We start from the raw sequence: 25,900 nt of genomic DNA, 5'->3' as shown, positions 1-25,900 counted from the left end.
TTCCCTGTAATTGATTTCTTTTTTTTTTGTTTTTTGCGGTACGCAGGCCTCTCACTGTTGTGGCCTCTCCCGTTGCGGAGCACAGGCTCCGGACGTGCAGGCTCAGCGACCATGGCTCATGGGCCCAGCCGCTCCGCGGCATGTGGGATCTTCCCGGACTGGGGCACGAACCCGTGTCCCCTGCATCAGCAGGTGGACTCTCAACCACTGCACCACCAGGGAAACCCCCTGTAATTGATTTCTAATCTCATAGCGTTGTGGTCAGAGAAGATGCCTGATATGATTTCAATTTTCTTAAATTTACTGAGGCTTGATTTTTGACCCAAGATGTGATCTATCCTGGAGAATGTTCTGTGCACACTTGAGAAGAAAGTGTAATCTGCTGCTTTTGGATGGAATGTCCTATAAATATCAATTAATTCTGTCTGGTCTATTGTGTCATTTAAAACTTGTGTTTCCTTATTAATTTTCTGTTTGGATGATCTGTCCATTGGTGTAAGTGAGGTGTTCAAGTTCCCCTCTATTATTGTGTTACTGTCAATTTCCTCTTTTATAGCTGTTAGCAGGTGCCTTGTGTATTGAGTTGCTCCTATGTTGGGTGCATAAATATTTACAATTATATCTTCTTCTTGGATTGATCCCTTGATCATTATGTAGTGTCCTTCTTTGTTTCTTATAATAGTCTTTATTTTAAAGTCTATTTTGTCTGATATGAGAATTGCTACTCCAGCTTTCTTTTGATTTCCATTTGCATGGAATATCTTTTTCCATCCCCTCACTTTCCGTCTGTATGTGTCCCTAGGTCTGAAGTGGGTCTCTTGTAGACAGCATATATATGGGTCTTGTTTTTGTATCCATTCAGCAAGCGTGTGCCTTTTGGTTGGAGCATTTAATCCATTCACGTTTAAGATAATTATCGATATGTATGTTCCTATTACCATTTTCTCAATTGTTTTGGGGTTGTTTTTGTAGGTCCTTTTCTTCTGCTGTGTTTCCCACTAGAGACGTTCCTTTAGCATTTGTTGTAGAGCTGGTTTTGTGGTGCTGAATTCTCTTAGCTTTTGCTTGTCTGTAAAGCTTTTGATTTCTCCATTGAATCTGAATGAGATCCTTGCTGGGTAGAGTAATCTTGGTTGTAGGTTCTTCCCTTTCATCACTTTAAGTATATCATGCCACTCCCTTCTGGCTTGTAGAGTTTCTGCTGAGAAATCAGCTGTTAACCTTATGGGAGTTCCCTTGTATGTTATTTGTCATTTTTCCCTTGCTGCTTTCAATAATTTTTCTTTGTCTTTAATTTTTGCCAAGTTGTTTACTGTGTGTCTCAGTGTGTTTCTCCTTGGATTTATCCTGTATGGGACTCTCTGTGCTTCCTGGACTTGGGTGGCTATTTCCTTTCCCATGTTAGGGAAGTTTTCAAGTATAATCTCTTCAAATATTTTATCAGGTCTTTTCTCTCTCTCTTCTCCTTCTGGGGCCCCTGTAATGTGAATGTTGTTGCATTTAATGTTGTCCCAGAGGTCTCTTAGGTTGTCTTCATTTCTTTTCATTCTTTTTTCTTTATTCTGTTCTGCAGCAGTGAATTCCACATTCTGTCTTCCAGGTCACTTATCCGTTCTTCTGCCTCAGTTATTCTGCTATTGATTCCTTCTAGTGTATTTTTCATTTCAATTATTGTATTGTTCATCTCTGTTTGTTTGTTCTTTAATTCTTCTAGATCTTTGTGAAACATTTCTTGCCATCTTGTCGACTTCTGCCTCCATCCTTTTTCTGAGGCCCTGCATCATCTTCACTATCATTATTCTGAATTCTTTTCCTGGAAGGTTGCCTATCTCCACTTCATTTAGTTGTTTTTCTGGGGTTGTATCTTGTTCCTTCATCTGGTACATAGCCCTCAGCCCTTTCATCTTGTTTACCTCTTTGTGATGTTGGTTTTTGTTCCACAGGCTGCAGGATTGTAGTTCTTGCTTCTGCTGTCTTCTTGCTTCTGTAGTTTTTCCTGCTTCTATTTTTCTTGCTTCTGCTGTCTTCCTTCTGGTGAATGAGGGTATCGGTAATTTTTTTTGTTTTAAAATTATAATTAAGCTACAAAATATCCTATGCTAAAATGAGTTTTAAAAACTTAAGGTGGAAATCTTTGCTTGTATGTGACAGAAGTAATTGTCCTTTAGAATACCTGGCTATTTGTTTCATATATGATGCTTTCTGGGGTACAGTTAACACACTGTGGCATAAATAATGAGGACATTTATAATCTCACGTGAGAGGTCTGGAAGGCTTGTGTAATTCAGTTGCCAAAGTAATTCAGTGTTTTGGGTCATTTTCTCTCTCATTCTTTTTTCCGTCATGACCACATATGGTTGCCATAGGTCTAAAGAGTATATTCTTATACAACAAAATCCAAAAGCCGGAAGGAAGAGCAGAGCCTCATCATATGAATCTTTTTTTTGTTTTGTTTTGTTTTTTCTGGTTGGAAAATCTTTCCTGCAACCCTCAGCATACTTTTCCTTATGTCCCATATAGCCAAAATTGGTTACATATTCAATCCTAAATCAGCTGCTGACAAGAGGAAATGAGATTCCCATTATTGCCTTAGAACAGTGTTGGTTGATCCCCTGGAACTTTAAGAGGGACCCACCCCTCTGATCCCGTTGATGTCTCATATTAAATCACATCAGTGTTTTGTCATCACTAAGACGGAGAGGCTGATGGGTAGGCAATCACTAGTATTTGCCAAACTATAGTGATATAGTTAAGTTGTTAACATTTTCCACGTCCTATATAAGAAATATTCCCACTCAAATGATATTTGTATATTTTAACTTGAGAAGCATGTTATCCTGTATGTGCTACTTCATGATTGGCATAGGAAGCCAATGATTGGGCTGTTAATTTAGTACAATGTGTTAGTTGTTTACTGTTCTTATTTTTGTCTTGTGTACAATCAGTTTATTTCCCTGTGAGATGAAGCTCCTCAGTGCTGTTACATGATTTTGGCAGGAGCTTCAAATTCTTCTTATTTAGTAGATTCTTGTTCTTCTAGGTGGATTCTCCACAGTTTTCCTGGTGCGGACTCACGGTGGACTCCGCTATGCATTGAAGCGAATGTATGTCAATAACGCGACAGACCTCAACATTTGTAAAAGGGAAATTACAATTATGGTAAGTGAAAGAGTAATTTCCTTTGAAAAATTTGGTGTATTTTCTTTCAGTTTTTCACATAACATTAACCAACCTGTAGGCAAGCTGCTTATTGGCTTGGGCACATCTAGATAACCTTTGAAGTGTACTCTTTATAGCCATACTTAGGGCTAAATAGAAACAACTCCTACCTTTCCTCCCTTCCCTATTACAGTTCAACAGGCAAGCTTCTCTGCTTTCTTTTTTCCTTTTTAAAATAAATTTAAATTATGGAATATTTTGAGAATAGAAGAATGTAGAAAATTAGTGAACACCAGTTTACCCCCTACCCAACTTAAGAAATAAAGGCTTACAGATACAGTTGAAGCCTTCTGTGTATTCCTCTGTAATGTTATCCTTATACTGTTATCCTCATCCAAAAGGGAACCCCTATCCTGAATTTGGTGCTTACGCTTCCCCTGCGTATTTAATACATTCACTTATATGTGTTAGTATTCACAGACCACAGTTAGTTTTGCTTTTCATTTTTAAAATCATGCCGTAAAGTTGATTTGTGTGTGTGTGTGTGTGAACTCTGTAGTGTTGGTAAGGTATGCTTCAGCAAGGAAAAAATTCTTCTTTAATATTAGGAAAAGTGAAAAATATTTTAATACGCCATTAAAGAAAATTTCAGTTACTCAGTTAACTAGATTAAACATTTCGAGAAAATTACAGAATAAAAATTTCCTTTTTTTCTAGAGTTGCTTATTGTCAGTGCTCTGGGTGGTTTCTTATTCTTGTTCTCCCCTCTTTCTCCTGGTCTTCTCTTCTTTTATTCTCTTCCTCTTACTCCTCCTCATCTACTGTTTATCAAGTGCTAATATATATATTTAACATTTTTGTTTTATTTAGGTGAAATTCACATACTACACATTTTATAATTCACATTTTAAAATGAACAATTCAGTGGTTTTTAGTACATTCACAGTATTGTGCACAGACTGCCTCTACCTTGTTTTAAAACCTTTTCATCACTCCAAAAGGAAACCCCTGCCCATGAAGCAGTTGCTCCCCATTCCACTCTTGTTCCAGGCCCTGGCAACCACCCGTCTATGTTATGTCTCGATAGATTTACCTGTTCTGGATATTTCATATACATGGGATCAAGCAATATATGACCTTTTGTGTCTGGCTTCTTTCACTTACCATATTTTTAAGGTTCATCCACATTGTAGTACTTATCAGTACTTCATTCCTTTTTATGAGTGAATAATATTCCATTATATATACTATATATGTATCAAAATTTGTTTATGTGTTCATCTATTGATGGACTTTTTTAAAAAACCATGGATAGACATTTGGGCTATTTCTACCTTTTGGCTATTGTGAGTAGTGTTGCTATGAATATGTGTACATATGTATTGTTTATTTTCAGTTCTTTTGGGTATGTATCTAAGAGTGGAATTGCTGGGTCATATGGTAATTCCACATTTAACTTTTTAAGGAACCATTAATTCCACAGCAGTTGAACCATTTTCTGTTCACACCGGCAGTGTTAGGAGGGTTCTAGTTTATCTACTTCCTTGAAAACACTTGTTACTGTCAAGCTTCCCCAGCTGCTAAGAGGGAGATTTTCTTATTTTGTATCAACATCTTTATCAACACACATATTTTGATCCTTTTTGTTTGAAGATAGACACATTTATACAGTATGACTTATCAGAATTCTGCTTTTATTATCCCTATTCCTTAGCTAGACTAGAGTTGATTAGGCTTTGAGACTTGCTGTTTTTCAGGTAAGGCTATTAGTCAAAAGGGTGAAAAGATTTACTCCGAGATAATAGGGAATCTTAGACTAAGTTTTCTAACCTAAGCCCAGATATGGTATTGTACTATAATTCTTCCTTTCAATAGATTTTGTATAATTTTGAGATATATAAAACATAGCGTCAACCTCAGCAAAACTCAGATCCTATGCTTTTAAATAAGCTATTTTGGGGAGGTGAGCAGTTGTCTTCAAACTGTTTTTTGATGACTAATCCTTCACTATTTATGTTTATTTATGAATTATTCGCATGTTCAGCTGCTGTTAGCTAATATCTCAAATTATATTACACACTTAAAACTAGGTTTATTTTAATGATAGTGGGTGTAAATTATTTTAAACAGTATTCTTGATAAGAGTTTTTAATTTACAGACAGACCTTATTTAGATCATTATGATTTTTAACCTTATAAATGTTGATGATTGTCAACCTTATAAATGTTAATGATTGTCTTGTACTAGGAGCAAAAGTGTCAGATTTGCCATTTTCTTCTTAGTTTCTTGTACTTGTAATATTAGTGTTATCTTTATGGTTTCTTTACAGAAATCCTTTTTAGCTACTTGTTTATTTTTTTAGGTTATTTAGTTAAAAGTACATACATTCATAAATTCACTTGACTAGGTGGACATAAATTGCAATATGTTGCAGACAAAACAAACGCGAGTGTAATTGTTCATAAATATTAGAGCTTAATTTCTTTATCTTTTTAAGATAAAAATAAGTAAAAGTTCTGGTATTTTATTCTTGAGTCCCAAAGGACTATCTTGTACACTCACTTCTGGAAACTCTTTTTTTTTTAATTTATTTATTTTTGGCTGCGTTGGGTCTTTGTTACTGTGTGAGGGCTTTTCTCTAGTTGCGGAGAGCGGCGGCTACTCTTCGTTGCAGTGCGCAGGCTTCTCATTGCGGCTGCTTCTCTTGTTGTGGAGCATGGGCTCTAGGCACGTGGGCTTCAGTAGTTATGGCACTTGGGCTCAGTAGTTGTGGCTTGCGGGCTCTAGAGATCAGGCTCTGTAGTTGTGGCACATGGGCTTTGTTGCTCTGCGATGTGTGGGATCTTCTTGGACCAGGGCTCGAACCCATGTCCCCGCATTGGCAGGCAGGTTGTTAACAGCTGTGCCACCAGGGAGGCCCTGGAAACTTACTTTTGAATGAACCATCTCTTTCTTCCCCATTGAATTGAAAATAAGTATTCATTAACTATTTGCTTGTTAGGAAATGACAGTCACATATAAATAAACTTTCCATTGAAACTGTAGAAATCTTTTTGAAATGTGTCGGATTCCATACTTACACCTAAATCTTACTTTTTGAAATTCTTTAAATATATTAATTTAGACTTCAAATCATTGTTAATGATAGACCTTTAAAATATGTTTGCCAGTTTTTAAAATTTTGTTTATTTTTTACAGAAAGAGCTGTCTGGTCACAAAAATATTGTGGGTTATTTGGACTGTACTGTTAATTCAGTTAGTGATAATGTATGGGAAGTGCTTATCTTAATGGAATATTGTCGAGGTAAGTATTTTTCTGTGGTTGTTTTTTGCTAAAAAAATTTGCCTATAAAAATGGGTTAGTAGGTGTCTTGGTTTCTCTTAGGGCAGCTGTCATCTAATTCTGGGCATTCATTGCAATCTCAGCTTTAATTATTTGCCTAAATAAGGAATGCTGTTAAAAAGTATTTAAAACCTACTCATAGTTGATGCAATGATGATGTGAGCATATGTTAATGGACAATTAGAAAAGTGCTGTTGGGTTTTAAACAGAAAATCTAAAACGTAAAGAACAGTCACCTTTCCTGATGCCTATACATTTCTTTTATAATCCAACCAAGAAGAGCATACTGTGTCCATATTAGTGTTGCAAGATTTTTTTCCAGCACGCTACCATGTTATCTTTGAACATATTAAATATAATAAATTTCAAGGATGCATTTTGATCTATAATTTTTATAAACTTATATTATGTGGTCTTTTGAAAACATCAGAAGATAGAAAACCACATTTTATTTGGATATAATGTGGTGTTTTCAAAGAAATATTTACTTGTATAGTATGCCTAAATTATTATAATAATAATTTTTAGTCCCTGAAAAGTTTTTTGTTTTTTGTTTTTACTTTAATGGGTGTAATGGGGGCAATTAATCCATTTCCTGCAAACTTGCTTTCCCCCCTCCCTCATCAGACTGTATCTGACAGTTTGGATTCTAGGGAGCCCTGGTTTATATATAAATTCTCTTAAGACAGTTATGATTGTTAATTATGGTACCAGGAACTCTTGTCACTTCCTGAAGGTTGGAGGAGAAGGAGGTTGGTGATGATAATGGAGAAAACGTGGTCTCATTTACTCCAGTCTTGTAAGAAGGGGGACGGACAGAGGAAAATGAAATGAATCAATATTATAATATCTATTGTGATATGTTTGTAACTTATTTCCATATATAATGTAAAAAATTAGATATTTTCTTGATTGTTTTTCCTCATTTATATCTCATCTTCTCTACTGTAAAGCATTTGTGATCTCTTTAAGGAGACGATATTGATTTTCTTTACCCTACTTTCCTGAATTCTAGCATTTAAGGTGCCAATTCTTAGCTGGATGAGAGTTGACTAATAGCCCTTCGCTACTTGTAACTTTTCAAAAATAATTGAATTGAGCATAATCATAACCCTGGATGAGTTTCATTGTCATCCAGAAGACATTTTAAAAGGGGAACTACATGAGCTTCAGTTTTTAGGCAAGTGAGTATTTGGGAGCCAATGGTGCAGTCTACTGCAGATAAAATTAAGTATCTTGTTAAAAAAAAGTCATATCAAAATTTAAATGGGATGGTATAGCTTTTTTTTTTTTTTTTTTTTTTTTTGTGGTACGCGGGCCTCTCACTGCCGTGGCCTCTCCCGTTGTGGAGCACAGGCTCCGGACGCGCAGGCCCAGTGGCCCTGGCTCATGGGACCAGCCGCTCTGCGGCATGCAGGAGGATCCTTCTGGACCGGGGCATGAACCTGTGTCCCCTGCATCGACAGGCGGACTCTCAACCACTGCGCCACCAGGGAAGCCCAGTATAGCATTTTAAATTAAGTATAATTGTAATCTCAGAGAGATGAAGATTGTTGAGGCTAGAAAAATGTTGACTTTTTAAATTTTAATAATGAAATCGGGCAGCGTATAAAAGTTCTTGTTTAGGAGATGATAACTGTGAAAAATATGTAAAGATTCGGGAGTTACATGCACCTTATCTTAAAAGACCTTCAGTATACATTGTTTCCTTTCTGAATCTGATTTTAAAATTTTTCATTAGAATAATTTTACTTTAATTTTCAGAAGACTTTGATTTTGAATAATGAAATTTTGTTTGTTTCTGCATTTGAAATGCAGCTCAAATAGAGCTTTTTAGCCTTTTTGGGGGACCGGATTTTGTGTTTCAAGCCCAAAGATCTCTGAAGGGAAGAAAGAAGATCGACTTTTGTTTAAAATTTATTCTACTCATTACAACATTGAAAGTGTGGAAAAGATAGAATGAGTTCAAGGTTATGATTTCTTATCTGTGAAAAGATATTTTAAGAATGTGAATGAACACCAAGAAAGCACTTTTCTTACTGTTTAATTTTTGGATAACATGAGTCAGGGCGTCTGACAAACGAGGATGGAGGAAATTGCTGCCTAGTCAGGTGCCTCAATCTTATATGAGACACTTTGAACAAATTACAACCAAATGGACCTGAGTTTTCTGAAAGTTGAGGATTGATAGGCAAAATAATTTTTTTTCCCCCTGCTTTAAAGTTCTAAGAAAAAACACCTATTTCAGAAAATATATGAGAATGCTGTTTAGACAGTAATAATAGAAGGAACAGGTGTGTATGCACCTTCTTACAGATTACACAGTAGCAGACATTCATTTATTCAGACTTGTTACAGGAAAGTTTCAAGTTAACATAAGCTTGCCTTTTTAAATTTCCAAACTTGATTTCTGTTAGAATGCTGTGAATGAATCATGTATTTACTTGCATTGTTAAAATATAATAATAGTAAACTTTCTCTTAGTAATTAAGAATTGTCATTATTAGATTATCAATTATTGTAGTACATTGTAATATTTAATAATTCTCTCGTGGCTCATTGTTGTGGCTATTTGATTTTAGTAAGTTACTCTGCCCACTATCTCTTAACCTGGTTTAGAGCCTTAGCCCCTTAACCTATCTCTCTTTTTCCACTCTTGTGATTCCTCTATCCCCCAATCAAGGAGATCTTCTAAAAGGTCAGATCAGGAAGTTTCCTTGGTTCTCAAGATAAAAATCTCAAGATAAAATCTTGATTTGTTTGTCTTGTTAGTATCATCTGACTTTACTCTCTTCTCTGCTTTCTAGACCATACCCACAGTGGTTCTCTTTTAGTTATTCAAAATCATTAAGCTCTTTCCCAAACTAGAGGCCTTTGTATATGTCACTTGCTATCACTAGTGTGTTCTCCCAGATCTCTACCAGGTTAATTCCTGATTAACCTTCAGTCTCAACATAAATAATCACTTCCTTAGGCCTTCTCTGGCACTCTTTTCTCCCCATCCTCCTTCACTAATTTAAATTTGGGTTTTTCTCATATTATCCTTATTGTACGTAATTATGATAAATATTTGTGTGATTGTTTATCTCTGCCTTTAGACTATAAATTCCATGATAATAGAGACTTTATCTTTGTTCACCACTGTTTACCCGTGCTAACCGTTTCTTCAAATCTATGATGCCATCAGTTACAAGGTACACTCTGAATTTGGAGATGTTAAAATATGGCCAATAGCATTAGCAGAACGTCACTTATTTTAAGATGTTTTCACTTCAGAGATGTAAAATGTGAAAAAAAATGTATGTCATTAAATCAACACAATATGGTATAATAAGCATCCTTACATGAAAATTACAAAAAAAGCCAATTCTCCATTACCTGAGACCATAGACATTTCTTAATCTCTTTGTTTGTGGTAGTCTTCATTTATTAAAAATATGTCTTCTCAAAATTACTTTTTTGGTTAGCTGGGCAGGTAGTGAATCAGATGAATAAGAAGCTGCAGACAGGTTTTACAGAACCAGAAGTGTTACAGATATTCTGTGATACCTGTGAAGCTGTTGCAAGGTTGCATCAGTGTAAGACTCCAATAATTCACCGGGATCTGAAGGTATGAACTTTAGTCTACGTATGGATTAATGCCTTTTAAACTTTGGAGTTAAAAATGTTCTTGGATTGTCTTCATATAAACCAGTTTTTATTACTAGCACTGAGATTGGTCTCTCTGTCCCCAGCTACATTCCCTGAGGCCATAAAAGACTGACTATAGAATTGAAATTGTGCTTTTCATGACCCTGAGGGTTGCTAGCACTACTGTAGAGGTAGATTTTGTGCTCCCTACTTTGCTTCTGTTTTACAGAGCAGGCTTCTTTAAAAGGTTTCATATGAACAAAAATATGAACATCACTGACACAGGTTAGATATCCCTCCACACTATTCTTCCCAGTTCAGCACTCCTCCTATTTCTTATAATTCATTTTAAGCATCAGGGTGTTTTCCAGAGATATTGGAGGTGACCGTAAATGGGTCTCTTTACTCATTTATTTATAATTTACTGTAGTTTTAGATAATTTACTATAATTTGGTGGTGATTGCCACTCAAAGGTCACTTTGTCTTACATTTTCATGGAATCTGACCTCTTGTATATGGTACCCACTTGTTAAATTGGAAAAAGTGCCCAAAGGGGATTGAACATTCCTGGTATCATATTGCTTGAGCTATCATTACACATATTGTTTAGAAGCATAGGGGTCCTCTTTGATACCTACAAACACTAAGATTACAAAAATTCCTCTTGCTGCAATGCTTTATGCCCAGATATCCCATGGCTAATCTTTCCCCCACTTCAAATCTGCTCAGATTCACTTTCTCAGTGAGTCCTGTCGTTGCACCACCTTATTTATAATTACAACCTAACCTTTCCATACTCTATTTGTTCTGCCTTTTATTATCACTTGTCACTTTCTCGGATACTATAAAATTTGCTTATGTATTATGTCTGTTGGTTATTTTCTGTCCTCTCCCACTACACTGTAAGCTTCCTGTGGGCAGGGATTTTTCTCTTTCGTACTGATGTATCCAAGCATTTAGAACAGTGCCTGGCACATAGCAGGGTCTCAATAAATATTTAATGAATGAATGAATCCCAATTCTGATTATACAATTCTGATTATACTTATTATACTTATATACTTTGTATACTTATACAAAGTATACAAAGTATACAAAGTATACTTTGTATACTTATTATACAAAATTTATGAAAAGTGATAATAAAATGCTCTTAAGATACAAGAGAATAGAAGATGTCACTTAGAATATAGGTTGTTAACCATGAAAGCATCATCCAGGGAAACCTGTGCTGAAAGGATACAAGTCAAGGCAAGATTGAAATACTTGACTACAGACCTCTGTCCCTTAATTTTGATAACCAGTATAGTTCATTTCAGTTCTCTTGAATATGCAGCTTTTACATTTTCCCCAATAATTTGGTCTGACTTTTTTGCACTGTTATAGCTCATTAACTTCTTAAATGTAAAGGTGATGTTTTCAGCTGAGTCCTCTTGATTTTAAAACAAAAAAGACATTGAACTGCATAATTTTATATAGACCATATTTCATATACTTAGTTCTTTTTACATGTGTAAATTTATGCAATCCTGTTTGTTTTAAGTAAGTTTCTTTTTTTTAAGTAGATTTCTTATATAAATATTTTGTGCAAATATTGAATACTTTTAAAAGTAGAGTAAAATGAAATATAGAAGAAAAATTGTAAAGAAACTGTAATGTGAGTATTTTGGTAGAGTGGAGAGAAATTAAATTACTCATTTAAAACTGTATCATAAAAATAAAAAATATTGTGTAAAAATGTTAATAATAGTATCATTTATTGTGTGCTTACCTTATTTCAGTCACTATTCTAAGCCCTTTACGTGTTTTAATTCTTTCAGTTTTTACAACAGTCCCCTGTAATAGATATTATTATTTTCCCCATTTTATAGATAAGGAGACTAAAGCACAAGAGTGGTTAAGCAAGTTGTCCAAGGGTACATATGCTAATAAGTAGCAGAGCTGGGCTGTGAACCCACATTCTCCTGTTTTAGAAACTGTGCGCATAATTTCATTTAAGTTACTACAACTCTGATCTCTAAGTTAAGGCATAAAGTAAAATCTGTGTTTTTCAGTGTAGTATTTTAGATAAAAATGGAATTAGGAGTCAATCAAAGGTAGAATTGTAATGTTTTTTGTTACCTTTCTATAGGTAAGCTAAGTGTCAGAAAAGGAGAAAAATGGAGGCATAGTATAGACTCTGACTGCTACTAGTTCTTCTCTTCCATAGAAGCAGTTTTTGAGAGGACTTAGGGTTCCTTGGCCCTTAGCAGAAATCATCCTGGGATGGGAGAAGCACTTTTCTGTTCTTAGTGAGAGAAGCAGTAGATAAAGTAAAGTATATTTTTGTTCTGAATCATTTGTCCTTGCTCACAATTTGAGGTATCCTCTCTCTCTCTCTCTCTCTTTCTTTCACTCTCTGTCTCTCTCTGTCTCTGTCTCTCTGTCTCTGTCTCTGTCTCTCTCTATATATTATATATCAGTGTTTAACTGTGTAAAAACATTGTTATAAAAATATAATTTTCACCTTGAAAATACTGTTAATTGCTTTTCTTTTCTGAAGGTGGAAAATATTTTGTTGAATGATGGTGGAAACTATGTACTTTGTGACTTTGGCAGTGCCACAAATAAATTTCTTAATCCTCAGAAAGATGGAGTTAATATAGTAGAAGAAGAAATTAAAAAGTAAGTGTTATCTTTATTGTGTTTTGTCTCATGGGAATTTTAGTTAACTTGAGTCTGTGACCAGCTCTGCTAATATAAATTTTAGGTATTCCATTAATAGATTTCTTTAAGATATTTCTGAGCCATAGACATTGATTAGTTTATGTCTCATCTAGTTCAATAGGAAATACATTTTATGATGGAAACAAACGTTTCATCTGCATTGTAAACAAATTTATCAAGAAGTTTGTTAAATAAGCTATAGTAATTAGTGGAATCATTAAAGGGGGTTTGAAGTTATTGCTGAATTCAGTTAAACATCTTTGTTTTTATTGATACTGAGGATTTGTGCTTGTTAGGAAAAAATTAAATTATTTGAAAACATTAAACTTTTACTTCATATTTAATGTTAAGAAGATTGACCTAGTAATGCATTGAAAACTATGTGGAAAACTTGTTACTTTATAATATTGTATTGGAAAACTTTCTGGTAGAAATGTAACTCGTATCTGCCTTACGTTTTCTTAATCTTGTACTTTCCATGGTTGCTAGAGTACTATTAGAAGGACCTTTCCCTGACTTCTGTTTTCTAGTTTTAGAAAATAGTACTGCTTGTAAATCTTAGGTTATCTTAATAAAATGATACAGAATGCAGAAAGATCTGTCAGAATAGAAATTTCTAAATAGCTGCCTTTTCTAAGTTGCTTTTCTTCACCTCCTTACAAATTCTCAGTTGTTTAAGGCTGCCTAGGAGCTTTCGTTTGAACTGCAACATATATTTTGAGATAGCTCAAGTAGAGCTGATCTTACTCTGGACCATTTGTATAAAACTATGGTTTTCTAGACTTACATATTTCTACTCAGGAAACAGCCTATGATGATTATGTTAGATTCCATAAAAACAAACTCCTTAGTAAACATATAAATGTCCTGAAGAAACAGAACAATGAATTATTGAATTAGCTTCTTGTGGATATATGCATATACATATAATTTTAAAAGATTGGGTTGTGATGTATAATGACAGCTGCAGAATTCTGCTCAAGCATCTTTGACTTGCTGGAAGTTTCATTTCTTGCTGTTAAGATCTGAAGTATAGTTAAGGTTCAGCAGAATTGTACACTAGTGATGAATGTAATAAGCTCATGGGTTCTTGTGCTTTGTGGCTCAGTTGAGTTAATGATCTAACCATTTATTCAGTTAACAGGTAATTATTCAGGGCCTACAATGTAGTGGACACTGTTGTTGGTATACAGTATAGCAGTGAACAAAAAAAAAAAAAGTCCCGTCCTCATGTAGTTTATATTCTGGTTTCTTAGATCACTCCTCTGTAGTAGTATCATCAGAATGTATCACCCAGTCAGGGTAATTTGGAAAAAGTAACATGGTAGAATATTGAGCTTTAAGATAATTCATGTAAAATAAAACATAAAAACACTGAAAATGAATCTTAAATTATGCCATACTATAGGAATTCCTTTGATATTCTAATAATTTCTGCCCTACTTTATTCTGTTCATTGAGCACTACTTTATTCTATTCATAATGGATTTGGAGTTTTTATACTGGTAAATATTTATTCACAGTATCTTAATTCCAGATTGCTTATGCTGACAGTTTTAGAACTGTACTTAATTAGTATAAGTAATGATAGTTAATTATGGCAACGAGATTACTCTTAAAACAACAATTATAAAAACAAACCTAAAGGAGATTTACTACCATGTGCAAGGAATTATGTTAGAGTCCATAAAAACAAGCTGCTTAATAAACATAGAAATTAATTTTTTGAGAGGGTGGAAGCTTTACTTTTAAATTAATAGACTAAAATATTTTGATAAGGATATTTTCATAGTCAAATTGTATTATTTCCTATAAGAAATTCAAGGAAAACTACATTTCCCATACATCACCTTTATTTAAAATTTTTCTATTAAAAATTGTTTTTATCATTATAGATGCAATTGCACTTGTTGAATAAAAATGTGTATAGATGCTTTGTATTGTTTAATCCTTGATGGACTTTTAATGAGCTTTTAAAATAGTATTATTTCTTGATAATGTTATCGAACCTAAAAGTTTTTCGTAGTATTTTATGTAGAAACAATGTAGTATCTGTCTTTTTTTTTATATCTCCACTCCATTTTACTTATTTACTGCCAGGTATACAACTCTGTCATACAGAGCCCCTGAAATGATCAACCTTTATGGAGGGAAACCTATCACCACCAAGGCTGATATCTGGGTAAGGCCAAGAAAGGCTGACATTTTCACTAACCAAATTAACAAAATCTGATTATTTTCCCCCTGTCCTCCGCAAGGTATTTCCTAATAAGTAGCAGAGAGTGGTGGACAGTAAAGCTTCTTCTTCAGAAGAAAAATATTAGCACATATTACCTTCTTGATCCTGAGATGGAAAGCTTAGGTATAAAAAGGCAAATAAAGGATTTCCATATAATGTAACTTTTTATCACAGTATTTTTTAGAATTTAAATTATATGTGATTGTTAACAATTTTTTTTGATTTGAGTGCAATTTTGGTTGATCACAGTATGGAAAAGCTAGACCTAATTCTTACGTAATATTGTTGATAATTTTCTGGAGTATTTTAGGATCTTTTTAGTGGAAACTAACGAGTAAAACTTTTTAAAAATTATAAACATACCATTGACTAACCTGTATATATTTAGGTTCTTTATCATTTAGCATCTATATCTGGATTGAATTATTGAGATATATCATGTTTCTATAGAGTTGAACTTTATGTTAGAGTGCCCGCACTTCTTTAGAACTTATTTCAGAAGTAAAATATGTTTGGGCTATATTTAATAAACTAGCAGGAAATTCTATTTTAGATGTGAACTCATTTAAATTTATCACGTATTTAGCCACATCTACCACTAGTGGCTATGTTAGGGATGGAGGAAAAATACTCCTTTGGAAGTAGTTCTAGAATTTCCAAGAAAAGTCCTATTTATTTTGTTTTAAAACGTAATGTTTAGAAAGTAGTCGAGTGTAACATGTGAACCCAAATGAATATCTTCTTGGTGCCCCTCTCCTGGCCTTCTCTTATAGGGGTTGGGATACCAGATATTCTTGCAAGATAATAATAAAAAAAAGAGTATCTATGATTGGTTTTCCTTTGTCTACATAATATACACTCTTTGACCGGTGGTTCTTAAATCTCGTGGTAGTTGACTTTTTAACCATATACATAATTTAATCAAACCATGAATAGGTTTGATTTAGGTAATTTGATACTGCTTACAGATCACCAGCTTGTGTGACTCAAATTCCGTTGCTCTTCTCAGCGTTAACATTTGACTCATTAAATGGTTTATAGTAAATGGCTTGCAGTATAATGTAGAAAGCAAATTCAGCTGGATCTTAATTTATAAAATGAAAGTATTAATTAGAGGAGGTGATTGTGGAAGTCTTTCCTGGCCTAATTTTGTGACTGATGTTGAAATCCACATTACCTAAAAGCGTATTTCAACAGCAGAGGAAACAACAGACATTATAGCTTGACTGCTGTTTTGAAATCATCAAGGGTTGATTAAAAAAAAAAAAAGTCTCTAAGAACTTGATTGCAGCCCAATATCTTAACAAAAAGGAGGGAATCTTTTTTTGTTGTTTTCATTTTTCACCAGGCTTCGAATGCATGCCAGGCAGCATACTAAATTGTCAGTGATAAGTTTAAAATTTATACCATTTACAGGTTAGTATATGGGACAGTATTTCTATAATGGATAACTTGGTATAGCTGTGGGATGACAAATAGATACTCAAAGATAAAAAAGAAGCCAGAAAAGTAATCAGAAAACAGAATCTGTGTTTATATGCTTGACAGAGTTTTAATTTCCGTGATGCCATTTTAATGCTTGTCTTAGCTCAGATGAAATGCTACACGTCTTAGGTGTGAATTCAAGAATATCCAGAAAAAAAATATTGCTGATTCAGAGGGTTATGATATTGAGGTTAAAGTATTCATTTAGCATATATATTTTGGGAAAAAAATTTTTGTTTTGAAGTTTTCATTGTAGGTTATTTTTATCCTGAGAACTAGGATGCTGATTTTATTGACCAGTAGGAAATTCAGTGACAGATGCTTCATGTTACCTTTTAACGAGGAAAATTAAAGACGGTGATACTCAGCCTTCAAAATAAGGTCATTCGTTCCCTCCTGTTTCTTCAACAGTTCTCATTGTATCAAATGGATAAAGAGGGAAATGCCTTTGGTGTGAAAAAAAATTAGGACACCTCACTGTGCTCACACTCTGTAAAGCAAGAGTATTTTAGATTTATGTTTTTTAAGTACACTGGCATTGCTATCTAAAATTGTTATCTGGGAACTCCCACAACAAAAGATACGTTATTAAAGGTTTGATTGACAAGATAAAACTGGCTAAAATGCAGATCTTGTTGGCCTAACTATCATTTGGGCAGAAGAAATGTGTAATTTAATGCAGATATTACACAATTAATAATATACTTTTTAGTGCTTTTAAGGAACGCTTACGCTCAATCTGTTGCATAAAAGCTGAAAATATCTTTCTTACAGAAAAAAAGCATTGTAAATTTTTTTAAAGCCACATTGAACTGGTTATTTCTATTCAGAATCTTAATACTTTTGTTAGTCATATGGTAAATAATCTAGTAATGTTTTTGTACTAATATATTGAAATTTCTAGAGTATTTAAACTTTTTTCATTGGAAGACTGTTATAGTATTGAAAATAATGTGTTGTAAGTTAATATTGTTGAACTCAGAAAGGTATTTCTGTATACTGTGATCTTCATAGTAGTTATAAAGCTAGTGTATTTGTTAATTGGGTTTGCTAAGTTGCTGCGTGGAGAAAATCCAACGAAGGAAAGCTGATTTGCTAATTTTTAGATAGGCCAAATTTCAGTTATTGCTGATGTAATTGTATAGTTACTACTGGGTAATTTTATACAATCAATTTAGAATTAGAATCACCCCTTACACTCATAAGGCTTATAGGTGACACTTCCTGTGACAGCATAATGATTTCTTGAGCAGAAAATCACATTTTATTACTGTGTCTCAGGTGTGAGCTGTTGGCAGTTTAGCTAAAAATTTCCTGTGCTACTTTTCCAGATGCAATTTGTGTTTTAGGGTGTTTTGTCTTCATTGTCAGCAAGTAGATTTATTGGTGCTATGATGTCTGTGAATCCATGCAAGTGAAGCAGACAGAGCCCTTCCTTTTTGAATTTTATATAGATTACCCAGGTGCAAATATGACTAGTGTAATATAGAATTAAAGTTGTAGGATTATATATAGAAGTAGAGAACGAATTTTTATATTATGTGCTCAGTGAATAATATATTATGAAATAATGACGTGCTCAGTGAAATCAGTGAAAATCAGGGAATAATCATTATTGATGGTTGTATGCTAAGTTTAACTGTGCTGGTTAACTCGTACTTGGAATTTTAAAACAGATATTATAGTGAATTTTTAAAGAATTCTGCTCGGAGGAGCCTTGTGCTTACATCGTTGGTTGTTATATGCTAGTTATGTACTAAATATATATTTTCCTTGTGAAAGAAGTAAAAGTGTAGTTTTTCTCCCGAAGGGAACCAGCCACTTATAATTTTAGTTATATCATTCATGATCTAGAGTTCCATGATAACATTAATTCAGCCAGCTAGCCACAGATGTGATAGAAAAATATGGTAATGATGCAGTTAAATGCCTTTTTAAAAATTAAGTGCATTAATTTGTTTAAGTTGTAATTTGTGAAAAGATTGATCCAGTATAGAAACATTAGGCTTTTATTTTTTTTAATAACATATTTAGTTCTTGGTTTGTGGCTACTTTTTTTTTGTCTTGTGGTTAAGTTGATACTTGAGCTCTGATGATATTCATGCTTCTTTGTTTTACAGGCCCTGGGATGTTTGCTGTATAAACTTTGTTTCTTCACTCTTCCTTTTGGTGAGAGTCAGGTTGCTATCTGTGATGGCAGCTTCACCATCCCAGACAATTCCCGTTACTCCCATAACATACATTGTTTAATAAGTAAGTACTTGGAAAATTTATTAAAAAAATTATAAGATAACCGTACTTAGGGCCTGCTGTTTCCATTCCTTTACCTAAACCTAGTCTTTTAATTTCATGTATTATAATTTTATGAAACTATAGTCAAGAAATACATTGAAAAAGATGTTTATAAGACTTCTATAGGAATGAAAGCAGATTAATTAATGATTAGTACATGGATATTTTTAAGCTCTAGATAAGGTTTTATAAAACATAGAGATTATATAATTAAGGAAACTGGAATTTCTGGAAAAACTTACAGCGTAACATTTAATTATTCAGTCTGAACTTTTGAAATCCAAATATCCAGACCTGTTGCTTCTTTAGATCACAGTATTGCCAATCTTAGATAGTAGTTTATTTGGCCACTCTTTTTAATATTCCTTATTGATTATAAAATTAGAAAGCAACCTAAGTGTATGTCAGAAGGAGAAATCCTGTGGGCCTTTGATTCCAAAAGAATACCTCAGTTTTCATTACAGCCTCTTTTAAGAATTTTTTCTTCCTTTTTGACAGGTACTGTAATTTAATATTTTATATACGCACATGGTACAATTTTCTGAAAAAGATGATTTGGGGGAGGAGGAGGATCATCAGATATAAAATATGTTAGGAAGTTGCAGTATTTAAACAGCACTGCCCTGCACTGTTTCAATTAAAGTGTTTCTAGCATTTCTACTCTGTTTTTTTCCATTTTAAACATCCTCTGTCATAGCCTCCAGCCACTGAGATCAGTGCAGTAGAAAAGAGGGTCAATGTAAATATATTTGAGGTTTTGTATAATAAAGATAGCAGTTCAACTCAGTGGGGAAAAACAGATGGAAATACAAAACTTTATTATCCACTTGTGGATGAAAAATCAGACTGGATCTCTACTTCAAACATTATGCTAAAATTTCAGATAAATCAAAGACCTAAATGCAAAAAATAAAACATAAATGTACTTGAAGAAAATAGGTCTGAATTTATTTATAACACTGGAGTAGATAATGTGTAAACTAGGCTTTTAATCTCAGGAAATAGAAAAGATGAATCCATTGACATATAAATTTAAACCATTAAAAATTCCCCCAAACCATGAACCCAAGCATAAAGTCAAATGGTAAACTGGAAAAAAAATTTATTACACACTTGACAATTGGCTAACTTTTGTAATTTATGTTACACATTTGACAATTGGCTAACTCATGTAACTCAAAAAGAAAAGGGCAAACACTCCAGAAGAAAAATAATCAAAAGAAAATGGAGGATAGGGCGGGTGGGAGGGAGGGAGACACAAGAGGGAAGAGACATGGGAACATATGTATATGTATAACTGATTCACTTTGTTATAAAGCAGAAACTAACACACCATTGTAAAGCAATTATACTCCAATAAAGATGTAAAAAAAAAAAAGAACCTTACATTCTAGAGCAAGGGTCAGCAAACTTTTTCTGTAAAAGGCCAGACAGTCAGTAAATAGCTAAGCTTTGCAGACCATAGAGTCTCTGTTACAATGACTCAACTCTGCTGTTTTACTGAAAGCAGTCACAGACAATATGTAAATGAATGAGTGTGGTCATGTTCCAATGAAACTTTAATTACAAGAACAGGCAGCAGGAAGAGTGTAGGGTCTAATAGGCCATCAAAAGGACCATGGCTTTAATTATGAGATGAGGGGGCCACTGAGCTTTTTGGGTAGAAGAGTAACATTATTTTTGTGAAAAAGCATCATTATTAAAAAGGATGATTTCAGCTACTATGTGAAGAGTAGTCAGTAGAGGGGTAAGGAGGCAAGAAGATGGGAAAGGTATAAGCTCAGCGAGACGTTCAGAAGTTACTCCAAGAAAACAAGAGTGAGATGAATTTGTCTTGCACCAGGATAGTAGCAGCGATGGGGGCAAGATGTCGTCTAATTCTGATTATATTTACAAGATATAGTCATCATGATTTGCTAGTGGATTGGATGGGAGGGTGAAAGAGGAAGAGAGGCAAGGATGACTCCAAGGTTTTATGACCTGAGTGAGGAGAAGAATGGAGGTGCCTTTACCGTGATTGGGAAATACATGTGGGACGAGCCAGTTTTGGAAGGAAAATCAGTTTAGTTTTGGACATCTTAAGCTCAAGGTGACCGTTATATACTAAAGTGGAGATATTAAACAGGCTATCAGTTATATGACTCTGGAGTTCAGGAAAGAAGTTGTGGTTGATATAAATTTAGGTCTTAAGTTAGATAGTATTTAAAACCATGAGACAGGAAGAGGTCACCTTAAGTGCACGTATATAAACAAAAGAAGTTTATAATACAAACCCTGAGTTACTCCAATATTTGGAGGAACCAACAAAGGACACTCAGAAGTAGCAGAAAGAGAGGAAGAAAACCTAAAGAGAGTGGTATCCCCAAAACTAAGTGAAACCAGGCTTTAAGAACAACTGCTTCAAATACTAACAATAGGTCGAGTAAAACGAGGACTGAAAGCTGACCACTGGATCAACAACAGAGAAGTCATCAGTGACTCTTAACAAGAACTGTTTCAGTGAAGTGCTGGGGACCAAAGTCTAAGTGGAATGAGTTCAAAAGAGAATATAAATTTCAGAGTCGAGTCATTAAGTATGCACGACTCTTTCCTATAGGAGGATGTGGTGCCAAAGGAGTTTGTTTGTTTAGATGGGAGATTTTATAGCATGTTTGTTTGCTGATAGGAACATACTGTATTCCAAAATGACTAACTGTATAGTTACACTATGGATTAAAATCACAGCCCTGAACTATCACACAATGTTATCCTGAGAAAGATAAAAAAAAAAAAAAAAAAGAAAGAAAAGAAAACGGAGCCTAAAAGGATATCTAGCTTTACTTTGCAAACTTATTTAAAGCATGATCTTTTTGTTTCTTTAATGTGGATTTGCTCATACATGTTGGAAATCAGAGAATTATGTCAGTTGAACACAAAAATTACATTGCTTCACGTGGAATGCTGTTCCCAGGCGAGGGGAGGCAGGGCAGCGGTGGGGGAGCTGGCGTTATAACTTGTAGGGGAAGGAAGTCGCCCTGAGCTTGGCTGCTGCACTGCCAGCTTGTAGACTTTCCACTACAACTGGAGAACATTAATAAGAATGCTTGTACCTGAGGTTTTCTTCCCAGAGAGGTCTACCTCTCAGCTTTTGTGTGACTCTCTACCAATGGATGGCCTCCTGACTAGCACACTCGCTGGCTCGGAACTGCACTTTTATCTTATTGGTTGAGAACCTCCTAGTCTTATTTTGATGTGTTTTTATGTCCTCGTGGCAGCCTTCAGCCAAATTAAGCTACCTGCCTGGTCAGCCCAAGTTACCTTCCCAGATACCAGTTAATGTTTTTGTCAGTGTTCTGGTGACAGAGCTGTATAGTTTTTTTTTTTCAGTGGTTTGTCCCAGCTCTCTTTTCCTCATTAGCCCTGTTATTTTTAGCCTGCCATTTTGCAGAATGTGAATTTTTTTTAGAGCGCAAACATACTTTAGAGTATATTTGAATAAACTTCATACCCATAAGCTGCTCTGTCTTATCCAGTTGCTTTCTTCCTTCATTGTCCAAAAATTAGAGCATCAAAAGTATGGAAAAAACTCATTAATTGGAATGCTCAAAAAATAGATTGAGGAATTTACTTTGGCAGTTGAGTGTTCTGGCTAATTGAAGTTTAACCTTTTGTTGAAGCCCTTGTTGTAAATCATTGTATCTGTGGCACTGTTTTGTTGTTAAGTATAATGCTTTAATCACAACTGGACTGAGGATTTTATTGAGGATCTTGCAGTGTCTTCGCAACTCAGTATTCTCATTGGACAAAACTGTATGAGAGGCTGGACAGTATATACCCTGATTCATGATTTAATTTGCTTATAGTGATGAAATCTTATTTTTTTTTTTGATAGTTACAAGAAATTTCTGGTTTATTTGCACAGCTATAAATGAGAGATTTTCAACATTTCATTCAGAATGCAACAGTGTAGATTCTAAGAGATCCAGTCGTTTCCAATCTTCCCTCTTGCCACAGCCAGTTTATATCTCAGGTTTACAAGTCCTGCTTAAACTTCAGACACAGGCTCCAGTACACTAACTCTGCAACCTAGGATTAGGTTCTCATTTGAGTAGACTGATAAATCACATACCAGCTACAGCTCCTACAGCCTGTAGGGATGGGATGGGATTCTGTTTCACATGTGAGGCTTCTTTCTATTTGAGATCTTATTTTCTTGTGTTAGGTTTGTTTGTTTTCCTTCTCTATGTATGTGTGTATGGGTATGTGTGTTTGTGTATAGTAGGAAGGTAGAAAAGCTAAACACTGCAGATAATTTTAGGATCTAATTGGACTCTAGTTCATTGATGCTTTACTGGGCATCATATGCTTGCTTTATTTTTCAATAAATGTACAGATTTTAGTTTTTATCAATGTTCGTATAAATTTGGCCATGTATTAATTTCTTTGAACTGATTTCTCAGAGCTAGGCAGAAATAAAAAAACAAGGTTGAATAAAATAAAAGCACTCAAGTAAATGTTGGTATTTTATCTCCCGTCAAAGGGCTTTTGTGGACTTTACTTTTTAAATATTGTCTTGAGTAGTAAAAGCTTAATAACAAAGTAGAGATTTTTTAAAACCCGAACATACTTATCTATAATGCAGTGGTTTTTAGAAAACATTTAGATTCTTTGCAATTTTATTTTATTTTATTTATTTATTTATTTATTTTGCGGTATATGGGCCTCTCACTGTTGTGGCCTCTCCTGCTGCGGAGCACAGCCACTCCCCGGCATGTGGGATCCTCCCGGACCGGGGCACGAACCCGTGTCCCCTGCATCGGCAGGCGGACTCCCAACCACTGCGCCACCAGGGAAGCCCTGCAATTTTATTTTTTACGTTTTTCGCATGTGACCATGCCTGTTTCTCACTATCCTATTTAGGTTCCTCTGTCTGCTTTTATAATAAACTAATTGGTGATTTACATTGCTTTCAAGTAAATTCTACCTTCAGAAACAAGAAACTACCTAGCTGTGCTCATAGTTTTTGAAAGTGAAGCTTTTTATTGCCAACTGTCTATTCATACAATGTAGTTGCCCCACATTTATTTATAAGATAAAACATTTAAAAAATATATCTTCTTAGTATGAATAGATTTACTAATGCTGTTTACATCTATTTTATATGATTCAAGATTTTTGAAAATGAAATAGCCATGCTTAATCTTTGTTAAAACTGTATGGTTTGTGGTTATATAAGTATTTGAATATACTTTTGATTATCACCAGTTTGGTCAAGGGTAGTTATTATTATTTATATAATAATATTTAATATATTAATGATAATAATTGTTAATTATATTAACTACTGTCCACAAAGCTCAGTTTATTAACTTTCTGCAGACTTTACTTCTTAAAAGTAGCAATTATTTAGAATTTTCCTTCTTAGCTTCTGTTAACTTTTCCAGTAGACAAGTAATGGAGATGGATTGCAGGGGGCAATGAGGAGAGAATCACTTTGCATTTTTGGATCTAAGAGTTGAAAAGAACTTAGAGAATATTTAGAGGAGAATGAGAAGCATAACTAACGGGATTACTGAATAGTTTTGATGAGTGAACAGAAGGCTGGTTGCTTCACCTTTCTTTTAGCTTCTGTTATGGTAGTTAAGGAAGTACATTGTGGAGATTAAGAGCAATTTGGCCTCCGGAGCCAAATGGCCTAGGCTTGCATCTGCTCTGTCACCTATTTGGTACAGGATACGGGGCAGCTCCATTTATTTCAGTTTGATTTCTAAAATGAGCATATTAAATGACCTACCTCTTAAGGTTATTGTGAAAATTAAATGAATTATGAGAAGTGCTTCTTAGTATGTGTGAGTACTCAGAAAGAGATGGCCTTTAATACTACTATCATTATTACTACTATAGCTCCCACTACCACTACTATTGACGTCATTATAATTCTTCCTGAGCTAACCTAATTTTTGATTTTCTGGGTGAGGGTCAGGGCATCTGCTGTCAGATACTAAGTAGGATGTACTTTCCCTGCAGAGATTTCTTTGGATGCTTTGAAGCCAAACTTGGTTTTTCAGGTTAAGGTTGGATATCAAACGTTTACCATAATTTATCATATATTCCAGAATATACTGTTAAATGTAACTACTAAGATTAATTTTCTTAACTCTTAACTTTGTGCATGAAATAGTGATATATAATATATAATGAACCAGTCTGTTCTCTGTATCTGTCTTTTTTTTTTTTTAAGTGAGATCATATGGTATTTGTTGTCTGTCTGACCAATTTCACTTAGCATAATGCCCTCACGTTCATTCATGTTGTTGCAGATGGCAAGATTTCCTTCTCTTTTTTTAGTGACTGAGTAATATTCCATGGTGTGTGTGTGTGTGTGTGTGTGTGTGTGTGTGTGTGTGTGTGTGTGTGTGTGTGTGTGTGTGTGTGTGTGTGTGTGTGTGTATGCCTCTCATTTTCTTTATCCATTCATCCATTGATGGATACTTAGGTTGCTTCCATATCTTGGCTTTTGTAAATAATGCTGCAGTGAACACGGGGGAGCAGATATCTTTTTGAGTTAGTGTTTTTGTTTCCTTCAGATACATACTCAGAAGGAGAATTGATGGATTATATGGTACTCTATTTTCAACTTTTTGAAAGACCTCTGTACTGTTTACCACAGTAGCTGTACCAATTTACATTCCCACCAGCATTGCACAAGGGTTCCCTTTTTTCCACATTCTACCAACACTTGTTATTTCTTGTTGTTTTGATAATAAATACATTTATTTTAATACCTGTTTTCTGTGGGAAACCAGGAACTTGCTTATTTAGATACACTTAAAATTTATTATGGAAGTTAAAAAATACATATAAATATAGGCAGAACAGTGCAGTGGTTTATCATGTACCTGCCACCCAGCTTCAGTGATTATCAACTCATGGCCAATCTTGCTTCATTTATGCTCTTCACCCACTGTCTTCCTATATATTTTTTTGTTGAAAAAAATCTCAGACATTTTAATGTACCTTTGAAAAGAAATCAGAGATTAAGATAGGGTTTCCTTGAAGGTTTTC

The 25,900-nt window shown here is 34.4% G+C and overlaps 1 protein-coding gene across 4 annotated transcripts in view; it reads left to right on the top strand.

The window, feature by feature from the left end:
* Positions 1 to 25,900, top strand: part of BMP2K (BMP2 inducible kinase) — a 125,148-nt gene that overhangs the window by 52,898 nt on the left and 46,350 nt on the right. For all 4 annotated transcript variants that reach the window (XM_004280166.4, XM_033406448.2, XM_049709358.1 and 1 more), the window contains 6 exons: positions 3,041 to 3,159; positions 6,359 to 6,464; positions 9,971 to 10,113; positions 12,677 to 12,798; positions 14,941 to 15,022; positions 18,685 to 18,817. In XM_004280166.4, coding sequence (XP_004280214.1) covers positions 3,041 to 3,159; positions 6,359 to 6,464; positions 9,971 to 10,113; positions 12,677 to 12,798; positions 14,941 to 15,022; positions 18,685 to 18,817 — 705 coding nt within the window. The remainder of the gene's footprint in view (positions 1 to 3,040; positions 3,160 to 6,358; positions 6,465 to 9,970; positions 10,114 to 12,676; positions 12,799 to 14,940; positions 15,023 to 18,684; positions 18,818 to 25,900) is intronic.

This window comes from Orcinus orca, chromosome 4 (genome assembly GCF_937001465.1).
Source record: "Orcinus orca chromosome 4, mOrcOrc1.1, whole genome shotgun sequence".
Classification (NCBI taxonomy): Eukaryota; Metazoa; Chordata; class Mammalia; order Artiodactyla; family Delphinidae; genus Orcinus; species Orcinus orca.
The sequence above is the reverse complement of the archived record's forward strand: the minus strand, read 5'-3'. Positions and strand labels throughout refer to the sequence as shown.